The sequence below is a fragment of the Hylobates moloch genome, unplaced genomic scaffold (genome assembly GCF_009828535.3).
Source record: "Hylobates moloch isolate HMO894 unplaced genomic scaffold, HMol_V3 SCAFFOLD_8, whole genome shotgun sequence".
In the NCBI taxonomy this organism is placed as follows: domain Eukaryota; kingdom Metazoa; phylum Chordata; class Mammalia; order Primates; family Hylobatidae; genus Hylobates; species Hylobates moloch.
In genome coordinates, this window is record NW_026652283.1 from 76922979 (window position 1) to 76939943 (window position 16965).

At 61.5% G+C, this 16965-nt stretch overlaps 2 protein-coding genes across 3 annotated transcripts in view; one reads left to right on the forward strand and one right to left on the reverse strand.

Annotated features, from left to right (window-relative positions):
* The first annotated feature begins 679 nt into the window (after positions 1–679).
* NT5DC2 (5'-nucleotidase domain containing 2) lies at positions 680–11230 on the forward strand. 2 transcript variants are annotated; one of them, XM_032161345.2, is made up of 14 exons: positions 680–1175; positions 6255–6439; positions 6654–6728; positions 6897–6952; positions 7051–7144; positions 7279–7407; positions 7517–7577; positions 7659–7761; positions 7868–7969; positions 8211–8292; positions 10311–10397; positions 10499–10639; positions 10721–10785; positions 10871–11230. In XM_032161345.2, exons 1-14 carry the CDS (start codon positions 1055–1057, stop codon positions 11130–11132), a joined length of 1563 nt encoding a protein of 520 aa, XP_032017236.1. In that variant the 5' UTR covers positions 680–1054; the 3' UTR covers positions 11133–11230. The 2 variants fall into 2 exon arrangements, with proteins under 2 accessions (XP_032017236.1, XP_032017231.1); XM_032161340.2 differs by lacking the exon at positions 680–1175 and adding an exon at positions 1819–2117 and having other exon boundaries at positions 10871–11229.
* STAB1 (stabilin 1) overlaps positions 11187–16965 on the reverse strand; it is a 28680-nt gene continuing 22901 nt past the window's right edge. The window contains exons 48-69 of the mRNA XM_032161317.2: positions 16745–16891; positions 16202–16342; positions 16042–16101; positions 15486–15662; positions 15316–15402; positions 15058–15207; positions 14909–14965; positions 14602–14803; positions 14096–14245; positions 13906–14010; positions 13656–13763; positions 13377–13570; positions 13133–13277; positions 12919–13052; positions 12667–12832; positions 12473–12582; positions 12266–12385; positions 12031–12180; positions 11851–11955; positions 11594–11740; positions 11398–11511; positions 11187–11315 (exon numbers count right to left, since the gene is read on the reverse strand). Coding sequence (XP_032017208.1) covers positions 11259–11315; positions 11398–11511; positions 11594–11740; positions 11851–11955; positions 12031–12180; positions 12266–12385; positions 12473–12582; positions 12667–12832; positions 12919–13052; positions 13133–13277; positions 13377–13570; positions 13656–13763; positions 13906–14010; positions 14096–14245; positions 14602–14803; positions 14909–14965; positions 15058–15207; positions 15316–15402; positions 15486–15662; positions 16042–16101; positions 16202–16342; positions 16745–16891 — 2826 coding nt within the window. The 3' untranslated portion in view covers positions 11187–11258. The remainder of the gene's footprint in view (positions 11316–11397; positions 11512–11593; positions 11741–11850; positions 11956–12030; positions 12181–12265; positions 12386–12472; positions 12583–12666; positions 12833–12918; positions 13053–13132; positions 13278–13376; positions 13571–13655; positions 13764–13905; positions 14011–14095; positions 14246–14601; positions 14804–14908; positions 14966–15057; positions 15208–15315; positions 15403–15485; positions 15663–16041; positions 16102–16201; positions 16343–16744; positions 16892–16965) is intronic.

The window sequence follows — 16965 nt, forward strand, 5'->3', positions numbered from 1 at the left end:
TGCAGTGGCGCAATCTCGGCTCACTGCAACCCCCTCCTCCCCGGCTCAAGCCATCCTCCCACCACTACAGGCGTGCACCACCACGCCCGGCTAATTTTTTAATTTTTTGTAAAGATGGGGGTCCCACTATATTGCCTAGGCTGGTCTCAAACTCCTGGGCTCAAGAGATCCTCCTGCCTTGGCCTCCCAAAGTGCTGTGATTACAGGCGTGAGCCACCGCGCCCAGTCTGAACGTGTATTCTTTACATGTATTCTCTACATGTATTCTCTTACTGACAGCTAAGAGACTATGCCAGGTAGAAGCAGGGCTCTGACTTAAGAGACTTCACTTGTAATTGCATCTTCTCATGCTGCTGTGCTTGCTGAAAAGGGCTGTCACCCCATTACCTAGGACTAAAATAAAAACTGCAGGAACAGCTTTGAGAAGGGAGACAACTATTAGACAATCTAAGGAAGGTAAATGAAAGCTTAGAACCAATAAGTGATATGGACACAAAATATACAAAAGCAGACTGCAGAGAGCAAGCAGGGCCCCAGAAAGGGTCATAGAGCCCGCAGTGAGCAGCCTGAGCTGCCACCTGTACAACCGGCTTTGGAGGGCCAGCCCAGAAGCCTCTTTCTCCTCCGGGTAGGCTCCGCCCAAGCATGCACACACACAGGCTTGATGCTCGCTCCCATTTCTACAGGAGGTTTTGACGGCTGCACACTGCAGGGCATCCCCTCGCCTGGAGGAGGTTCACGTGTGGCCAGGTTCCCAGCACACCCACTAGCTCACTGGGGCCCTGGGAACACCGCCACACTCGAGCCCATCCTATGGCCTCAATCCTTACCAGTCCCCAGGCCATGGACTGCCACACTGTAGGTCTTCAATCAAGGTTCAGTGGAGTTTCGAATGTACACACACCCTGAAAGACAGCAAGGCCACGTCAGAAAACAACGCGCGCCCAGCTGGCTCCCCTCCGACAGGGCCCACGGGTACTGTGTCGGCCTCCTCCGGACCCTGAGCACAGCCTGGTATGCGTGCGGGCTCGGAATACGGATCTGAGCAGAAGAAATGCGAGTGGAGAGCGGTTCTGCGCAGGAAAGAGGAATTTTGTTGGAAAGCCTGGCAACGTTGCTAGAAAAGACCACAGCATCTCACGAGGGGCGTGCGCCGGGAAACCGGGAGTTGACGGGTCAGTGCGGCCAGTTACCGAGGTCCGAACCAAGCGGGCGCAGTGACCGTGGCCCACAACACTGCAATGCACGGCCCAGCCACCTCATTAGTGGACGTCGGCTGCCCTGCAGGCCCCTCGGCCTCCCCGAGCGTGGGCCTGGCACCGGGGAGCGCGGGAAGGGCTCTTTATTTGTTAGACCAGTGAGTGGACTGGCCCGGGCTCTGGTCAGCGGGCAGTCAGTCCGAGCCCAGAGACGGGGGACCAGGACCCCGGGAAAGGAGAGCACCAGGACTAGGGGGAGGAGCGGAGGACCTGGGGTCAGAAGCATCCAGAGGCGCAGGGTAGGGCGAGCGGACCCGGGAGCGGAGAGGGCGGCAGAGGACCCGGGGGCCCGGGGGGTACCCGTCGCGCTCCGGCTGTCTCCTCTCGGCGCCTCGGCCGTCCGGAGCCTCTCAGGGACGGCCGCTCTTAGGCCCTCTGACTTCCAGGGCTGGGGCCAGGGAAAGGCGCCGCCATCGCCGGCGTGACGGCCGAAGGGGGGCGCAGAGTACTCCCGGGCCGCGCCGGAGACTGGGGGAGGGGGCTGGGGAGCCCTCCCCTCCCCGCCCCGCCCCGCCGGGTCCGCGGCCTCCCGCCTCCCGGGCTGAGGGGCGCGCCCATTGGCAGGCCGGGCTCCGCGCGCCGCACCCAACAGGGCCACCGTGGGGCCGTCGGGGGGGGGCGGGCCGGGGAAGGGGGGGGGGGTGGGATCGGCCGCTCGGCGCTGGCTGCTGTGCGGAGGCCACGGCGGGCCGCGAGCCGCCTCGTCCTCGCCCTCCTGCCCTGGCTGCGGCCCTCCGGGTCCCGGCGCCCACTGCCCCGGCGCCCCGCGCTCCGCGCCCGCCCAGGCACCCGCCGGCGGCGCCGACCTCAGCGCGCACCTATGGGCTCGCTACCAGGACATGCGGAGACTGGTGCACGGTGGGTGAGCCGGAGCGGGACGTGCGCCGGGGTGTCTTCCGCGTGGACGGACGGACGGACGGAGCCCCAGGGCGCCGCTCCTCCGGGGAAACACTCAGTGGGGCTCGCCAGGGCCCCGGAGCCCAAGGGCCGGGCGGCTTTTCGCGAGAAGCTCCGGACGTTCATCTCGGGGACCTCTGGGGCGCCCCAACGCCCGGGGGCGGGCGGGAGGTTTGTTCCCCGGCTCGGTCTGCAGGAGCTCGGGGCTCCTCGAGCGGCTGCAGAGTGCTGGGCCCCCGCCGACTTCCTTCGGGGTCCTGCCTGCAGTGAAGCCGCGGCGGAAACGCCCCCAACCCCTTGTTCTCGGCCAGCCCTTAGTTGGGGCGGGAGAGTGCTGTGGACAAAGCCAGCGAGCGGCGCCGGGCGGAACGGGCTTCTGGGGACGGCCGGACCAAAGGGGACACCGGTTGGACTTCCCAGACACACCTCGATGTTGCCCTGGAGGTCCGGCCCCCTCTCAGCCCGGGAAGCGAAGGCTGGGAGAAGCCAAGTCACCCCCGCCCCCTGGAGCCCAGACTAGGGCTGCAAAGGGCACTTAACCTCCCTGTCCCTGCTCTCTCCCTCTGAGAAACGGTGTGAGGAGGCTGAGGCCCCATCTTGAAGGGGGCCGGCTGGGGCGCACTAGTGAGGCCCCAGAGCTGAGAGCGCTGGACATCTGCCTGCTTGTCTCCGTGGGTCTAGTGGGGCCCTGCTTCTGCAGCAGACAGATGTGGTTTGCGTCGTGACCCTATCACTGACCAGTTGGGTGGCCCCCCGGCAAGCCTCACCCTCTCTCAAGCATGAAAGGCAGTCCTGGGGCCTCTCTGTCCCAGGGTTGGGTGATGACTGGAACCAGGCCAAGCAGGGCAGGAGAGCTTCCGGAGGAACCCCCAGGGGTGATGTGGCTTTCATTGTCTGATAAGACAAAGTGGCCCTGTTTGGAAGATTTCCAACTGGCTAGACGGGTTTTCACTCCGGCTTTGTGGGGTGGCGGAGAATCACTTCTTGACCAGTGAAGGCAGGACGGTAAAGGCCCCTGAGGAATGGTCATTTTGAAGCTTTGGGCATCTGTCTACCCTCGAGGTCCGGGGTTGAGTTTGTGTCTGTGGAGGGGTGGCCCAGCGTTATTTAAGAAGTCTTTGCTCTGGGCCCGGAGACGACCCTCAGAGTATCCTGAGAAGCCTGCCTTGGAGGTTTCAGGGAGGAGCACGGGGATCTACTGGACATTGTCCTCCTGGGCCTGCCTGCATCTTTGGAGCCTCACAGCCCTCTAAGCTCCTCTTGTCATACAAGGAGCAAAGTCATTGCCACCAAGATCCCATGGTGAGCACCAGCAGGAGCCAGCTTCACACCTCTGGGCGCCGAGGTCCGCTTTGGGCTAATGCCCGTGGGCTGAGAGCAGCGCAGCAGGTCCCTCAGTCCCCCCGCCCCCACCCGCCTGGCCTCAGTGTGGTGACATTGGGAGGCTAGGCTGAGCGACAGACTGATTAATGTAGGTGGGGTGACTTGAATGGTGATCTCAACCCCGGTGCCTGTTACTGGGTGGTTTGGAGCAAGTGACTTCACCTCCCTGAGCCCCAGTTTCTTCTTCTGGACAATGGGGGAATAAGTGGGACTGCCTCACAGGATGGGAGTGAGGATTGAACAAGACAAGCCTCTAAGGCATCCACAGGTGTCACGGCTGCTAGGGAGCAATTGGCCCTAGGACCTGGAACCATGGGCAGGTGTGGGAGCTAGGGCTGAGAAGGAAGGAGGGCAATTGCTGGACATGCTGGGTGGGACACACCCTCAGCTGCCCCCACCCCACCACCACCCACACCACCTATGGAAGGGAACAGGCCACTGTCGCCCCAGAGCCGAAGTTCTTCTAGTCTAGAAATCAGGCCAGGCCGCCAGGCCCTGTGGCTCTTTCCCCATCCTGCTTTGTTCTTGGAAGGACTGTCTGCCCCTGGAAACATCCTTAAGGGCAGAGGTGAAGGCCTGGACCTAACCAGGACTCTGTGCCAGCAAGGGGCTGCACTGCCAAGCAGACCCTCCCAGGTCTTCTGCACCAAGAGTCACAGTCACAGTTGGTACCCAGGAACTCAGGGCCGTGGGAAGGGCAAGGCCCAGGGTCCTAGTGACACCAGAACCCTGGGCCTTGAGGGGTGGCTGAGAAGCAGCTCCCTAGAGCTTTGCAGTCAACTGTCTCACTTGCATCCAAGTGAAGACTCCTGTCTACACCCACGGATCTTCGGATTAGCCGCTCTGTGCTGGCCTGGGGAACCAGCCACACCTGATCTCCCACCCACACCCTGAACTTGGCTCCAAAGGAAAGAGGTGGGAATGGAGCCCTGTGTTCCCAGAGTGCCTCTGAGGCAAGTGCCCTGGACACGGAGCACATCAGCGAGGTGTCTGCCTCTTGAGTGCAGCAGCTGCCAGGCACACTGTGGGACTTTCCTGGCCTTCTGGCCTGGCAGCTCCTGCTTTGTCATCGGCACTGGGGTTGTGGCTGAGACGGATCCCCTGGAGTCTTAGAGCTGGGGCCCCTGCAAGGCAGTGCCCTGTGCATCTAGTCCTGCCTACTCCCTTCTCCCTGCAGCCCCTGCTTCTGGAGGGACACTGGGAAATTGGGGACAGGATGCTCATAGGCTCAGGAGACATCACGCATTTAATCCTGCATGTGTGCGGGTGCAGAGTGAGATTGCTGCACAGAGCAGCATCTTCCGTATGACCCTGTTAGTAATTCTGTAGGTTGGTACAATTTTTTTTTCTTTTTAAAAATGTTTTCACAGAGACAGGGTATCGCTATATGGCTTAGACTGGTCTTGTACTGGGTTTCAAGCAATCCTCTCGCCTCAGCCTCCTGAGTAGCTGGGACTATAGGCATGTGCCACCATGTCCCACTTGGTACAATTTTTCCTACCCTTTTAGAAACTAGGAAACAGGCCCAAGAGGTGAGGTGACATTCCTGAAGTCATAGCCCATGAAAGGGAGGGCCTAGTCTTGTCTGGCTGACCTCATTGCATGTGGCCTTCCTAGCACATCTCCTTCCCTTTCCTTTCCCTTCCACTTTCCCCATTATACACATAGGGAAACCAGGGCAGGTAACATGGGGCCTCTCAGCCCCATCTGCCTCCTTGGGACCCCAGAGCCCATGCCACACAGTGCTCTGCTCAGCACCCTGCTGTGGGCCTCAAAGCCAACTGCAGCCTCCTGGGAGCAGCCAGGGACTTGGGGTGGCCACGACCACATCCCCAGAAGGAGGAACCCGGATAATGGCCCAGAACCTGACATCACGTCCTGCCTGTCGTAATTAGCAATGTTCCCTGGCTACAGCCAGCAAATGTCATTATATGGGCTGGCGGGCAGCTGAAATCTGATTAGAGGGGCCTCACTCTCCCTGGGCTGTGGGAAGTGCACAGAGCTGGCAGCCTGATCGGCAGAGGGGCTCCCCCTCCCACTAATGTTCCTGAGCCCCAGTCCCAGCTCTGGGCAAGGTAGAAAAGTCAGCATCCATGGCCTCAGCCCCCAGGGCCTCAGCCCCCTAGTCTGGCCGTACAGAGCCAGCCCCTCTGGGTTGGAGTCCTCAGTGCCCACGTGCTATCCTCACACATAATCCCAGGGAGGCTGAGAGATGAGGCCAGGGGGCAGGACAGGGCAGCTGAGAGGAACAGAGGAGGTGCTGAATTGTGGGGGGCCAGACAGTGGTGTTCCTGCATGGGTTTTGAGCAAGTGGGAGGCTTTGCACTGTAGAGCATCCCAAAAGCAGCTGTTCTGGGGCTAGGCAGTGGGGAGCTGAGTGACTGCTGCCAGGCTTCTAGCATGGCCCTGTGTCTGATGGGGCTTAGTGGTGAGGGCCTGGAGTAGTCATGGGCTACAAGAGATAGTGTAATGCAGGCAGGTGTAACCATAGGGAGGAGCTCCAGCCAGGGGCTCTGCCTTAACCCTAACCACGTGACCCTGGGCAAGTGACTTCTCTCTGGGCCTGTTTGACCATCTGCAGCACTGGAATAAGAGGTGCGATTGTGGGGCGTTTCTGAGGCTCACAGGGCTAGGCCCCCACAGAGTGCTCAGGAGCCACAGCTGCTGCGGGGATCATCACCCCCATCACTGCCTCCCTGCATCTCCTTCCTCTAGACCTCCTGCCTCCCGAGGTCTGCAGTCTCCTGAACCCGGCAGCCATCTACGCCAACAACGAGATCAGCCTGCGTGACGTTGAGGTCTACGGCTTTGACTACGACTACACCCTGGCCCAGTATGCAGACGCACTGCACCCCGAGATCTTCAGTGCCGCCCGTGACATCCTGATCGAGCACTACAAGGTGAGACGGGGGTCCTTGCCACCAACACACCCAGGGCTTGGAGGCTGGCCAGACCCACCTTGGCCTAAGCTCAGGGCTGAGTTGTGGGGCTCCCCTGGCCCTCTTGCCTGGCAGCTGCCCTGGGCAGGTGGCTGGATTGACCCCCTGGGGTGGCCACCCAGCCAGCAGGTCTGGCAGGGCTATTGGCTTAGGCCTGGCCCCTTTCCCCTGGCAGTACCCAGAGGGGATTCGGAAGTATGACTACAACCCCAGCTTTGCCATCCGTGGCCTCCACTATGACATTCAGAAGGTGAGTGGCTGGACCTGTATAGGGGCTCCCTCCTTGGCCTCCTCTTGGTATGGTCATTACCCCTCCGTACCATCCAGCTGGGGTTCTGGCATGGGCTGAAAGAGGCTGGCTTGGGGCCGTGGTGAAACTGCCTCCTCACCATCCGTCCTGCCTCCCTGGTGCCCCCAGAGCCTTCTGATGAAGATTGACGCCTTCCACTACGTGCAGCTGGGGACAGCCTACAGGTGAGTCGGCTCTGCCCCAACCCCACCCCCCGCCCCACCCTACACTGCTGTTCTGGCTCAGGACTACCTTGGACTGATGGTATCTTGGGCCTGTTCAGGGGCCTCCAGCCTGTGCCAGATGAGGAGGTGATTGAGCTGTATGGGGGTACCCAGCACATCCCACTATACCAGATGAGTGGCTTCTATGGCAAGGTACTCCATACCCCAGCAGCCAGCCTGCCCCACGGACATGTGCCCATGTCCCAAGGCAGATTTGGGGCCCTCATCTCCAGCACTGAAGGGGTTGGGGACCCAAAGGGTGTCTGAGACAATGGCCCCCTCCCCAGGGTCCCTCCATTAAGCAGTTCATGGACATCTTCTCGCTACCGGAGATGGCTCTGCTGTCCTGCGTGGTGGACTACTTTCTGGGCCACAGCCTGGAGTTTGACCAAGCACACCTCTACAAGGACGTGACGGTGAGAATGCTGGGCCTGCCCTCGGATGGCAGGAAAGGCTAAGTCCAGCCACAGCGGGACAAGCCCACCTGGGTCCTGCTGCACCCTCATTGTCCTCCACTGCCCCCAGGATGCCATCCGAGACGTGCATGTGAAGGGCCTCATGTACCAGTGGATCGAGCAGGACATGGGTAAGTGTGGACAGAAGCCCTGCTGTGGCCGGCCTGAGCAGGTGCCAGGGCTGGCCCTCACAGACCCATCTGCTCCATTAGAGAAGTACATCTTGAGAGGGGACGAGACGTTTGCTGTCCTGAGCCGCCTGGTGGCCCATGGGAAACAGCTGTTCCTCATCACCAACAGTCCTTTCAGCTTTGTGTGAGTCCAGCCCCTGTGGATGGAGGGACAGCAGGGCCAGGGCTCTGGGTGGGGAGGGCAGGCACAGAGCCGCCCTCAGACTACTTGCCACCTGATCTCCACACAGAGACAAGGGGATGCGGCACATGGTGGGTCCCGATTGGCGCCAGCTCTTCGATGTGGTCATTGTCCAGGCAGACAAGCCCAGCTTCTTCACTGACCGGCGCAAGTATGGGCATGGTGGGGGTTGCAGGGCCACGGAAGGGGAATAGAGGCCCCACCCCAATGAGGGGACTGAAGCAGGAGGCCAACCTGGCCCTTGCCCACTGCCCAATGTGCTTGGGGTGAGAACACCCCCTTGCTGGCATGGATCCACTTGAGCAGGTGGGCCTTTACGGAGGAGGGATGGGGGTTGCCTGGCCCGTGGCCCAGCCACAGACTGGAAGTCAAGCCCTTTACCTGCACCCCAGGCCTTTCAGAAAACTCGATGAAAAGGGCTCACTTCAGTGGGACCGGATCACCCGCTTGGAAAAGGGCAAGATCTATCGGCAGGTAAGGGCCATCTGGGGAGAGGAGCATGTGGTGGGGCCACGGGGCCTAGCTAGGGCCCCAGGCTGTGCAGAGGCAGCCTCTGAAGAAGCAGCACAGCTCCTTGGCCCTGAGCAGCCTCACACAGGCAATGGCTGGCAGGGAGCAGGTCTGGGTGGCCTCGAGAGCTTGACCTCTGGGTCAAGCTGCCTGGCTTTGAATTCCTAACTCCACTACTCAGCAGAGGGAGCCTGGCCTGGTTGCCTGACCTCTGTGCCTTGCTTCCCTTGTCTGCAAAAGAGGTGTAATACTCTCTACTGAAGCTGTGGTATAAAGCCCTCAGAATGGCCAGTGGGCCAGGCGCGGTGGCTCATGCCTGTAATCCCAGCAGTTTGGGAGGCTGAGGCTGCAGGATAGCTTGTTGAGCTCAGGAGTTTGAGACCAGCCTGGCCAACATGGCGAAAACCCCATCTCTACTAAAAATAGAAAAAATTAGCGGGGCATGGTAGCATGAACCTGTGGTCCCAGCTACTTCAGAGGCTGAGGTGGGAGGATCACTTGAGCCCAGGAGTTCGAGGCTGCGGTGAGCTGTGATCACACCACTGCACTCTAGCCTGGGCAACAATGCAAGACCCTGTCGTCAAAAAACAAGAAGGGTCAGAGATTGTGAAATGCCTGATGAATGGTGTCATTTCTTGGGGCTGAGCACTGCTGTAGCCAGAACAAGTCTGGTTGGGGGCAGCTCACTGGGCGATCTAGAGAAACTCCTCCTTCCTACCTGGCTAGGAAAATGAGAGGGACTGGTGTTGAGGTGGGATTCGGTGTCTATGAGCAGGCAGTGATTAAGGTTTAGCCCTGGCTGGAATGCGGAAATCCTGGCTGAGCTGGGTTTCTTCAGGCTAGGGGTTCTAAAGGCCTTGGGGCTGGAGGAGAGGAAGGCAGCAGCTGGCCAGGGGAGCAGTGTGGGGGTGGCCAATGCCCAGGCCTGGCCTGCAGGAAACACTCCCACCCTCTCAGCCCTGCCCACTTCTCTGCCTCCCACCCTTCTGCACCCACTCTCCACAGCCCTAGGGCCCAGGTGCATCCCTTCAGCTCTGAGGGCGCTGCTCTCCCCTGCCTTGGCATCCAGTCTCAGCTAAAGAGGGTCATACACCTTTGTGAGGAACACATGACTTTCTTCCCTGGCAGCTTTCAGGCAGTTCTTTATGCCCAATATTCTGAAGCTGCCTTCCACTGTGTGTTGAATCCTGCCTGTCACTAGGAATCTCTCAGTCTCCTGCCCTTTGAGACTCTTTCTCTTGGTCTAGGGCCTGGCTGCGCCTCTGCCCTTCCACTTGAACTTAGTTCAGCAATTGGCTTCTCCCACACCACCTGTTTCCCCCAGCGCTTCCACTTCTGAGGCTTGGGATGCACAGACTGCTCCAAGAACTGTGCTTGCTGGGTGTCAATTATTCTCGCTTTTGGGGTGTGGACTCCTGCCCTGGTGGCTGTTGCCTGAGCACTAGTCCGGTGATTCCTGCTCTAGGCCTCTCAGTTTCTGCCGCCCTGTGAGCTTCCCCAGTTACATGTGGGCCTGGCTGAGTGTCTCCATCTTTCTCTGGCTCCAAGATGCTGGTGGCCCTGGTGAGGTCTGCTTTCTCTGGCTCCAAGATGCTGGTGGCCCTGGTGAGGTCTGCCAGGTCCGTCTGCACTGAGGCAGGGGAGACCAGCAAGGACTTCAGGGCTGCGGAGCCTTCCCTGCAGTTTCTTCCTTACAAACAGGGATTCAATCCCTAACCTGGGGTACGTGTGAGACCACAGGGAGGAGGCCCTCAAGGCATGGGCACCATGCCAGGCCTGTAGGGCACCTTCCTGCAGCAGGCAGAATCCCCTTCCCAAGCAGGAGGGGAAAGTGACAAAGACCAGGGCCCAGGGAGGGAGCAGCAAGGCCACGGGAAAGGGCAGCCAGCATCCGGCTGGATTTGGGCTGCCTCTGGGGATTCGGGAGGACTGGTGGAGGACAAGGCACACTTGGCTCAGCAGCATTCCCCTCCTCTCCCTAGGGAAACCTGTTTGACTTCTTACGCTTGACGGAATGGCGTGGCCCCCGCGTGCTCTACTTCGGGGACCACCTCTACAGTGATCTGGCGGTGAGGGAGGCAGGGCTGGGCTGCAGTGGGGGAGGGCCAGGAACTCCCCCCCGCCCCCCAGCAACTGGCGCTGAGCCCAGTTCCGCCGCCCCACCCACCAGGATCTCATGCTGCGGCACGGCTGGCGCACAGGCGCCATCATCCCCGAGCTGGAGCGTGAGATCCGCATCATCAACACGGAGCAGTACATGCATTCGCTGACGTGGCAGCAGGCGCTCACGGGGCTGCTGGAGCGCATGCAGGTGTGGGCCGGGGTGGCTGTGGGAGGGCCAGGGCGGTAGCCTCCTGGGTGCACGCACCCAATGCACACCTTGTATCCCCAGACCTATCAGGACGCGGAGTGCAGGCAGGTGCTGGCTGCCTGGATGAAAGAGCGGCAGGAGCTGAGGTGAGCAGGTGGGGCCAGGGCAGGAGTCCCAGCCAAGCCACCACCCCAGGCCCACCCCTTGAGTGCATCGTGTCTCCCTCGCCAGGTGCATCACCAAGGCCCTGTTCAACGCGCAATTTGGCAGCATCTTCCGCACCTTCCACAACCCCACCTACTTCTCGAGGCGCCTTGTGCGCTTCTCTGACCTCTACATGGCCTCCCTCAGCTGCCTGCTCAACTACCGCGTGGACTTCACCTTCTACCCGCGCCGCACGCCGCTGCAGCATGAGGCACCCCTCTGGATGGACCAGCTCTGCACGGGCTGCATGAAGACCCCCTTCCTTGGCGACATGGCCCACATCCGCTGAGGGCACCTTTATTGTCTGGGACAGGCCCCCAGCCCCTCCCGCCCCGTCCACCCTGGGCGTCCACCCAGACAAGCAATAAAAGTGGTCTCCTCCCTGTGCATGCCTCTGCTTTCAGCCCCAGCCTCGTCACTTGACTGTGAGGATCCTCTGGGTGTCGGGGAAGTCCTCCTCCAGGAGTGAGTCCTAGAAGAGCAGTGTTGTTTGTTGGTGGAGGGTGTGACCAGGGCCTGGGCCCATCCCACATCTGCCACACTTCCATGCTCACATCGAAGGGTTCACAGAAGGCGTCGCTGCCAAAGACAGGGTTGGGGACAGAGACCAGGGTGGGGTTGGTCCCTTCTTGCCACGGTGAGAAGTCATTGTCAGCATCATCTTCCGCCTGGGAGCAGCAGAGGGGTGAATGGCGAGGCGCCTCGAGCGAGATCCAAGGACCCGCCATGGCAGCCCCAACCCAGCCCTACCTGGAAGGCAGAGAAGCCAAAGCCCGTGGGCTTGCCTCGGGCACGGAGGTAGAGAGCTCCGGCCACCAAGCCAAGCAGTGCTCCAGCGGCAAGCACAGCCCCCACGCCTGCCGCCACAGGTGGGGCCTCAGGTGCCAGCACTGCCTGCTACAAACAGGGAGAGTGTTGACCTGGTGGGAGCTGTCTCACCACCTTCCCCAGGCTCACAGGTTGTGGGGGTGCCAGGAAGGGCTCTGCCTCCCCCTTCCTCAACTCACAGGCTGTGGGGGTGCCAGGAGGGGGCTGGCCAGAGCATGGATGATGCCGTTGAAGGCCATGATGTCCCACACGATGATATGGCTAACCACAACTGTTCCCGGGGCCTGCAGGGAGACCAGAGTCAGGCCCACGGTGAGCGAGGGCCAGGGCCAACAGGGTGGGACAGTGGTCAGACTCACCACAGGGGCCCAGGAACTGTTGTCAGGGCCTGCGTCACTGATGATGAGGCTGAGGCCTGAGTGGGCCGGAAGCAACTTCCCCTGGCTGGCGTTGGCACTTAGGAGGGTGGCGTTGGAGGCATGCAGCTCCAAGTCTGGGCCACTCAGCGTCTGTGAGCAGAGCAAGGCCTGTTGGCCTGGGCCGGATGGAGATGGCCAATTCGGGCTCTGCTCTGCCCACACCCTTGGGGATTACCATGTTGTCCACAAAGCCTTCATTGACAGGGACGAAGAGTGTCTTATACGTGAGCTCATCATCCAGGAAGTCCAGGAAGTCGAGACCCCGCTGGGTGGCATTGGCATAGCCCAATAGCATCTGACACCGTGGAAAGACAGAACTATGAGCAGGCTCCCTCCTCGGGGATTCCAACACCTCCCGCCCCCAAGGGTGGGCCCCACACACCCCATAGAAGGTGGAGAAGTTGGCAGTGGCAGCCAGCACATCCAGCAGCTTCCCATTGCATGTGCTGATCCCGTCACCCACGAAGCCATCTCGGCATCGGCAGGCCACATCTGCAGGAAAGGCAGGTCAGTGGCTCAGCAGATTGGTGGGAAGGGGCAGAGCAGGGGAAGTAGGATTTGGTGGGGTGGACACACCTTGCACACGGAAGCAGTAGGCATCCCAGTGCTCCGAGAGGTTCTTGCGGGCACCCAGGCTGACTATGCCCACCCGACCATTGCCACAGTCTGCCGCAGGGAAAACCACAGGGTGGGCAGTGGAGCCATTGGCCAGCCAGCCCATGAGGCACAGGTGGAAGCCCAGCTGTAGGAACAGGAGGGGATACTGAGACCCAAGACCCAGTCAAGGCCTCCCCCAACACTTGGCCCCAACTTCTGGGCCCCACACACCTGCTGGGCAGCAGAGAGCTGAGGGAATGAAGCAAGGACGGCTCCCTGTGCTTCGCATGCCGCCTCAGCCTCCGAAAAGTTCAGACCATAAGGGCCGCTGGTGGCCTGGAGGTGGAAGACGCCAGCCCGTTTCTCTGCAGAACGGAGGGGTGCATGGTCAGCTTGCTGGCTCTGAGGAATGAAATGGGCACTGGGAGTGGGCAGGGGGACACACCCTGGAAGTGCAGGTCAGTGCACACGGCATCTGAGTGGCAGGGCGGTGGCTGGCCCAGGCAGCGGTCCACAGGTGGTTCCGACTCCTCCAGACACTGCAGTCCATCGCCTACGTAGCCTGCATGGCACTCACAGCGCCGTGTGTTCTGGGGTTGGGGAGAGCAGTGGGTGCCTTTCACCCTTCAGAGGTCGGAAGGTCTGCCAGGCCTCCCCACCCTGGCTGCTCGGTTCCCCCACCTGCTCACCAGGCCGGTGCTCAAGCAGTCGGCATGCTCGCTGCAGCCCCCGCGGTGGCCATCTGTGCAGGGGTTGCGGGCCCGGCAGCTCCAGCCATCACCCTCGTAGTCGGGAAGGCAGGTACAAGTGACCACTGTTCCTACCTGGCTACAGTTGGCGTGCTCACTGCAGCCACCATGCCCGTCCTGGCACAGGTCTGCCACTGAGGGCAGGGAGGGAGTGGTTGGACCTAGTGACTACAAGGGAGTGGGGGCCTCCCACCTCCATGTCCCCGCCCATCTGCTTACCTGTACACACGCGGCCATCCCCTTCATAGCCTAGGCTGCACTCGCAGCTGTTGCCTGCACGGCACACAGCCTCGGGTGCACAGGGTGGGGTACACACAGGCTGCAGCTCTGTCCCCCGGGGCCCAGCCCCCAGAACCAGGTTAGTAGTTGCCTTCCTGCCTGTGCCCATTCCACCCACCTTTGGTGCCTTTACTGATGTGTGCAAATGTACACAAGTGTGTAGGGTGGGCACAAGCACGGGGCTACTCACCCAGTTGCACCTCACAGCGTGGCCCATTCCAGCCTTCATCACAGAAGCAGGAGCCAGAGCCCCCAAGGCCCTCGTCGCAGCGGCCATGCACAGTGCAGCGGCAGGCTGGGGAGAGGGACAGGCAGGAAGATAAAGATTGGCCCACAAGGGCCAAAGGAATCGGGCCGTGGGGCAGGCAGGGATGGCCCACCTTGACAATGGGGCCCAAAGGCACCAGGAGCACAGAGTTCACAGGCTGTCCCAGCAAAACCTGAACGGCACAGACACTGCCCACTGCCACTCATGCCGTCCATGCACACGCCACGGTCACTACAAGGGCTGCTGGGGCCGCCAGGGCAAGCTGGGGATGGGGTAGGAGAAGTGAGGTGGGGCCAGAGGCTGTCACCAGGACCCCCATATATGTACCTCCAGCCTAGCCCTGCCATCTGTCCCTGACCCTTGTCCCCACACTGCTAATATCCCTCCAGGCCCATGTCCTGGAGAACATCCAGACCCCCCAGCACTCCTCCCCAGGTTCTGCACCGTCCACACTCCCGGCCCTGCCTCTCCCAAGCACTCCCGCTAGTAAAATCTACTCACCACCCAGAGCTCCCCAGCCCTGGATGCCCCAACACTCTCTCAGGGACAATGGCCAGAGCTGTGCCTTGGCTCTCTTGGGGAACAGAAGAGCTGGTCAACAGTGTCTGCAATGCTCACCTTGGCACTCACTGCCATAGTGACCAGGACAGCAGCTGGGCTTCCAGGTGGTGGTGACACAATTGCGGTGGCAGCCCCTTCCCAGGCCTTGGGGCCTACCCCAAAGGCTGGGCTGGACCCAGACGCTGCGTAATCCCAAAGAGCGCAGCGGAGGGGATGTCCAGAACTTCGGGTAGAAGCGCCAGCAGGCCTCAGGGCTGCCCTGGGCCAAAGGAGTCAGGCCGCAGTCGGGTGGTTCTGAGTTTGGTGGTCCTTGGGCTCTGCCTGCCCCCACCCCACCACCCCCACTCAGCCCCTAGCTCTGTACCTGTTCCTGTGACCCCTCAGGACAGGGTGGCTCCAGCCCACAGATGCTGCAGGTGTTCTGGAAGGGAGGGAGGCCAACACAGCAAAGTCAGGTGGACGGACACCACAGGCGGGGTGGGCTTCTGCCCGTCTGCCTCTGGCCTCCCTCACCAGTCGCAGGGGCCGGGTCTCAAAGTGGTCACAGCGAGCACCAAGGCCAGGTGGCTCCAGCAGCTGGTCAATGCCATAGGCCAGGCCACCCTCAAAGGGCAAGTGCCGCTGCACAATGCGAGCTTCATCCTCACCCACCGTGAGCTCACCCTGCAAGGAGAGAATATGAGGTATGCGAGGGTCACAGGTGCACTCCAGCTGCCACTGCCAGGGCCCCTGCCTCCTACTCCCTTCATCCAACCCTCTCCCCAGACTCACGGGCCGCGCTCGACTGCAGGAGAAAGAGATGGGGGTCCCATGCATGGTTCGAAGTGGGCCCAGGTTGGGCAGGTCAGATGCCAAGGCCTGAGCAAGTGGAGTCATGGTTGGAGGTGGAGAGGCAGGCTGAGCTGCAGACGGTGAAGACCAAGGTTGGGGGCTGCACCCACCTCGACATTGCGAATCATGTGGCCCCGCAGAACGGCTGCTAGCTTGTCACGGTGGTCCTCATGGTACAGCCAGGCCTGGCGATCTGGAGGCAAGGCTCGAAAGGTGGCGTCTGTGGGCCACAGCATTGTGAAGGGCCTATGGGATGCCTCTCGAAGCAGGGGCAGGAGGCCGGCCACCTGGTGGGGTGCAGCAAAGGTGTGGCAGTCGCAGCCCAGTCAGAGACTAGTGAGCAAAGGCAGGGGGCTGTGCCACAGAGCAGGAAGGGGCTCCACACTCACCCACACTCATCTGTGACCATCCCAGGCAGGCGTGTGTGTGCACACATCTCAACTGTACACACTACTGTCAGGAATGTGGGCACACATAAGCACACCCATGTGCTCAACCTGGGGTGCTCATGCACACAGGTGTGGCTTGTGCACGCGTGAGTTCACACAGGCTCACACGGGACAGTGCACACACAGGTGGGTATGCATGCACAGGTATGCATGCACACTTGCACACACTTACACGTGCGTATGTGATCACAATGACAGGCCCACATGGGAGCAGTACCTTCAGGAGGCCGCTGAAGATCTTGTAACCGAAGCCCTTGGCGGCGGCGGTGACATTTCTCTGAGGAAAGGCTCTCATAAACAGCTAGGCCAGGCGGGAAGGGAGGATCCCAGGCCCCCAGCTGCCTGTCTTCCAGCTCCCAGGCCCGTGCCTGTCATACCCTCGGGATGGGAGCATCGTCAGGCTCCCAGTGCAGCGCCTCGGGGGGCAGCAGGACGCGGTCAATGAAGTGCAGGATGCCGTTCACGGCCTCATGGTCGCTGCTCACCACGCGCGCAAAGTCATTGAGGTATATGCTGCCCTGGGGGCGGGGCACGGGTCTGATGAAGCAGATAGGTGGGGTGCTCGGAAGCTGTCGGGGCCTGAGGTGGGGGCGGAGCCTGGGTTGGGCGAGTCAGGGTGCAGGCAGTCCCGGTTCGGGACCAGGACAAGAGGTGGGCGGGGTCTGGGGCGAAGTCAGGGCAGGGGGCGGGGCTCAGTCCTCAGAAGGACACAAGGGCGCTGGGCAGGACAGGCCCACAGCAGTGGGCGAGGCCCAGGTCAAAGGCGGAGTCCCGGGTTGGACTCAGCTGGAGGCGCCCCCTGGCTAGGGGAGGTGAGGGTCTTGACTGCGTGAGGCCCAGGGCACAGGCGCGCAGGGGCGGGGCGGGGCGGGGCGGGGCGGGCCAGGGGCGGGGCGGGGCAGACCAGGGCCAGGGCTCACCTCCCTCTCGCTGAAGCGCAGTGGGTGCCCTGAGAGGGCCGTGGCGTACCCCTGCTCCAGCAGGTCCTCGCTCCGCAGCCGCCGACAGCCAACCACGTGGTAGCGAAACACCAGCTGGCGATGCGCGCGAATCCGGGCCAGCTCATCCTGGAGCGGAGTCGCGAGGGGAGTGGGGTCCCTGACTGCCGCCTCAGCCCACGCGGGGCCACCACCAGAGCGCC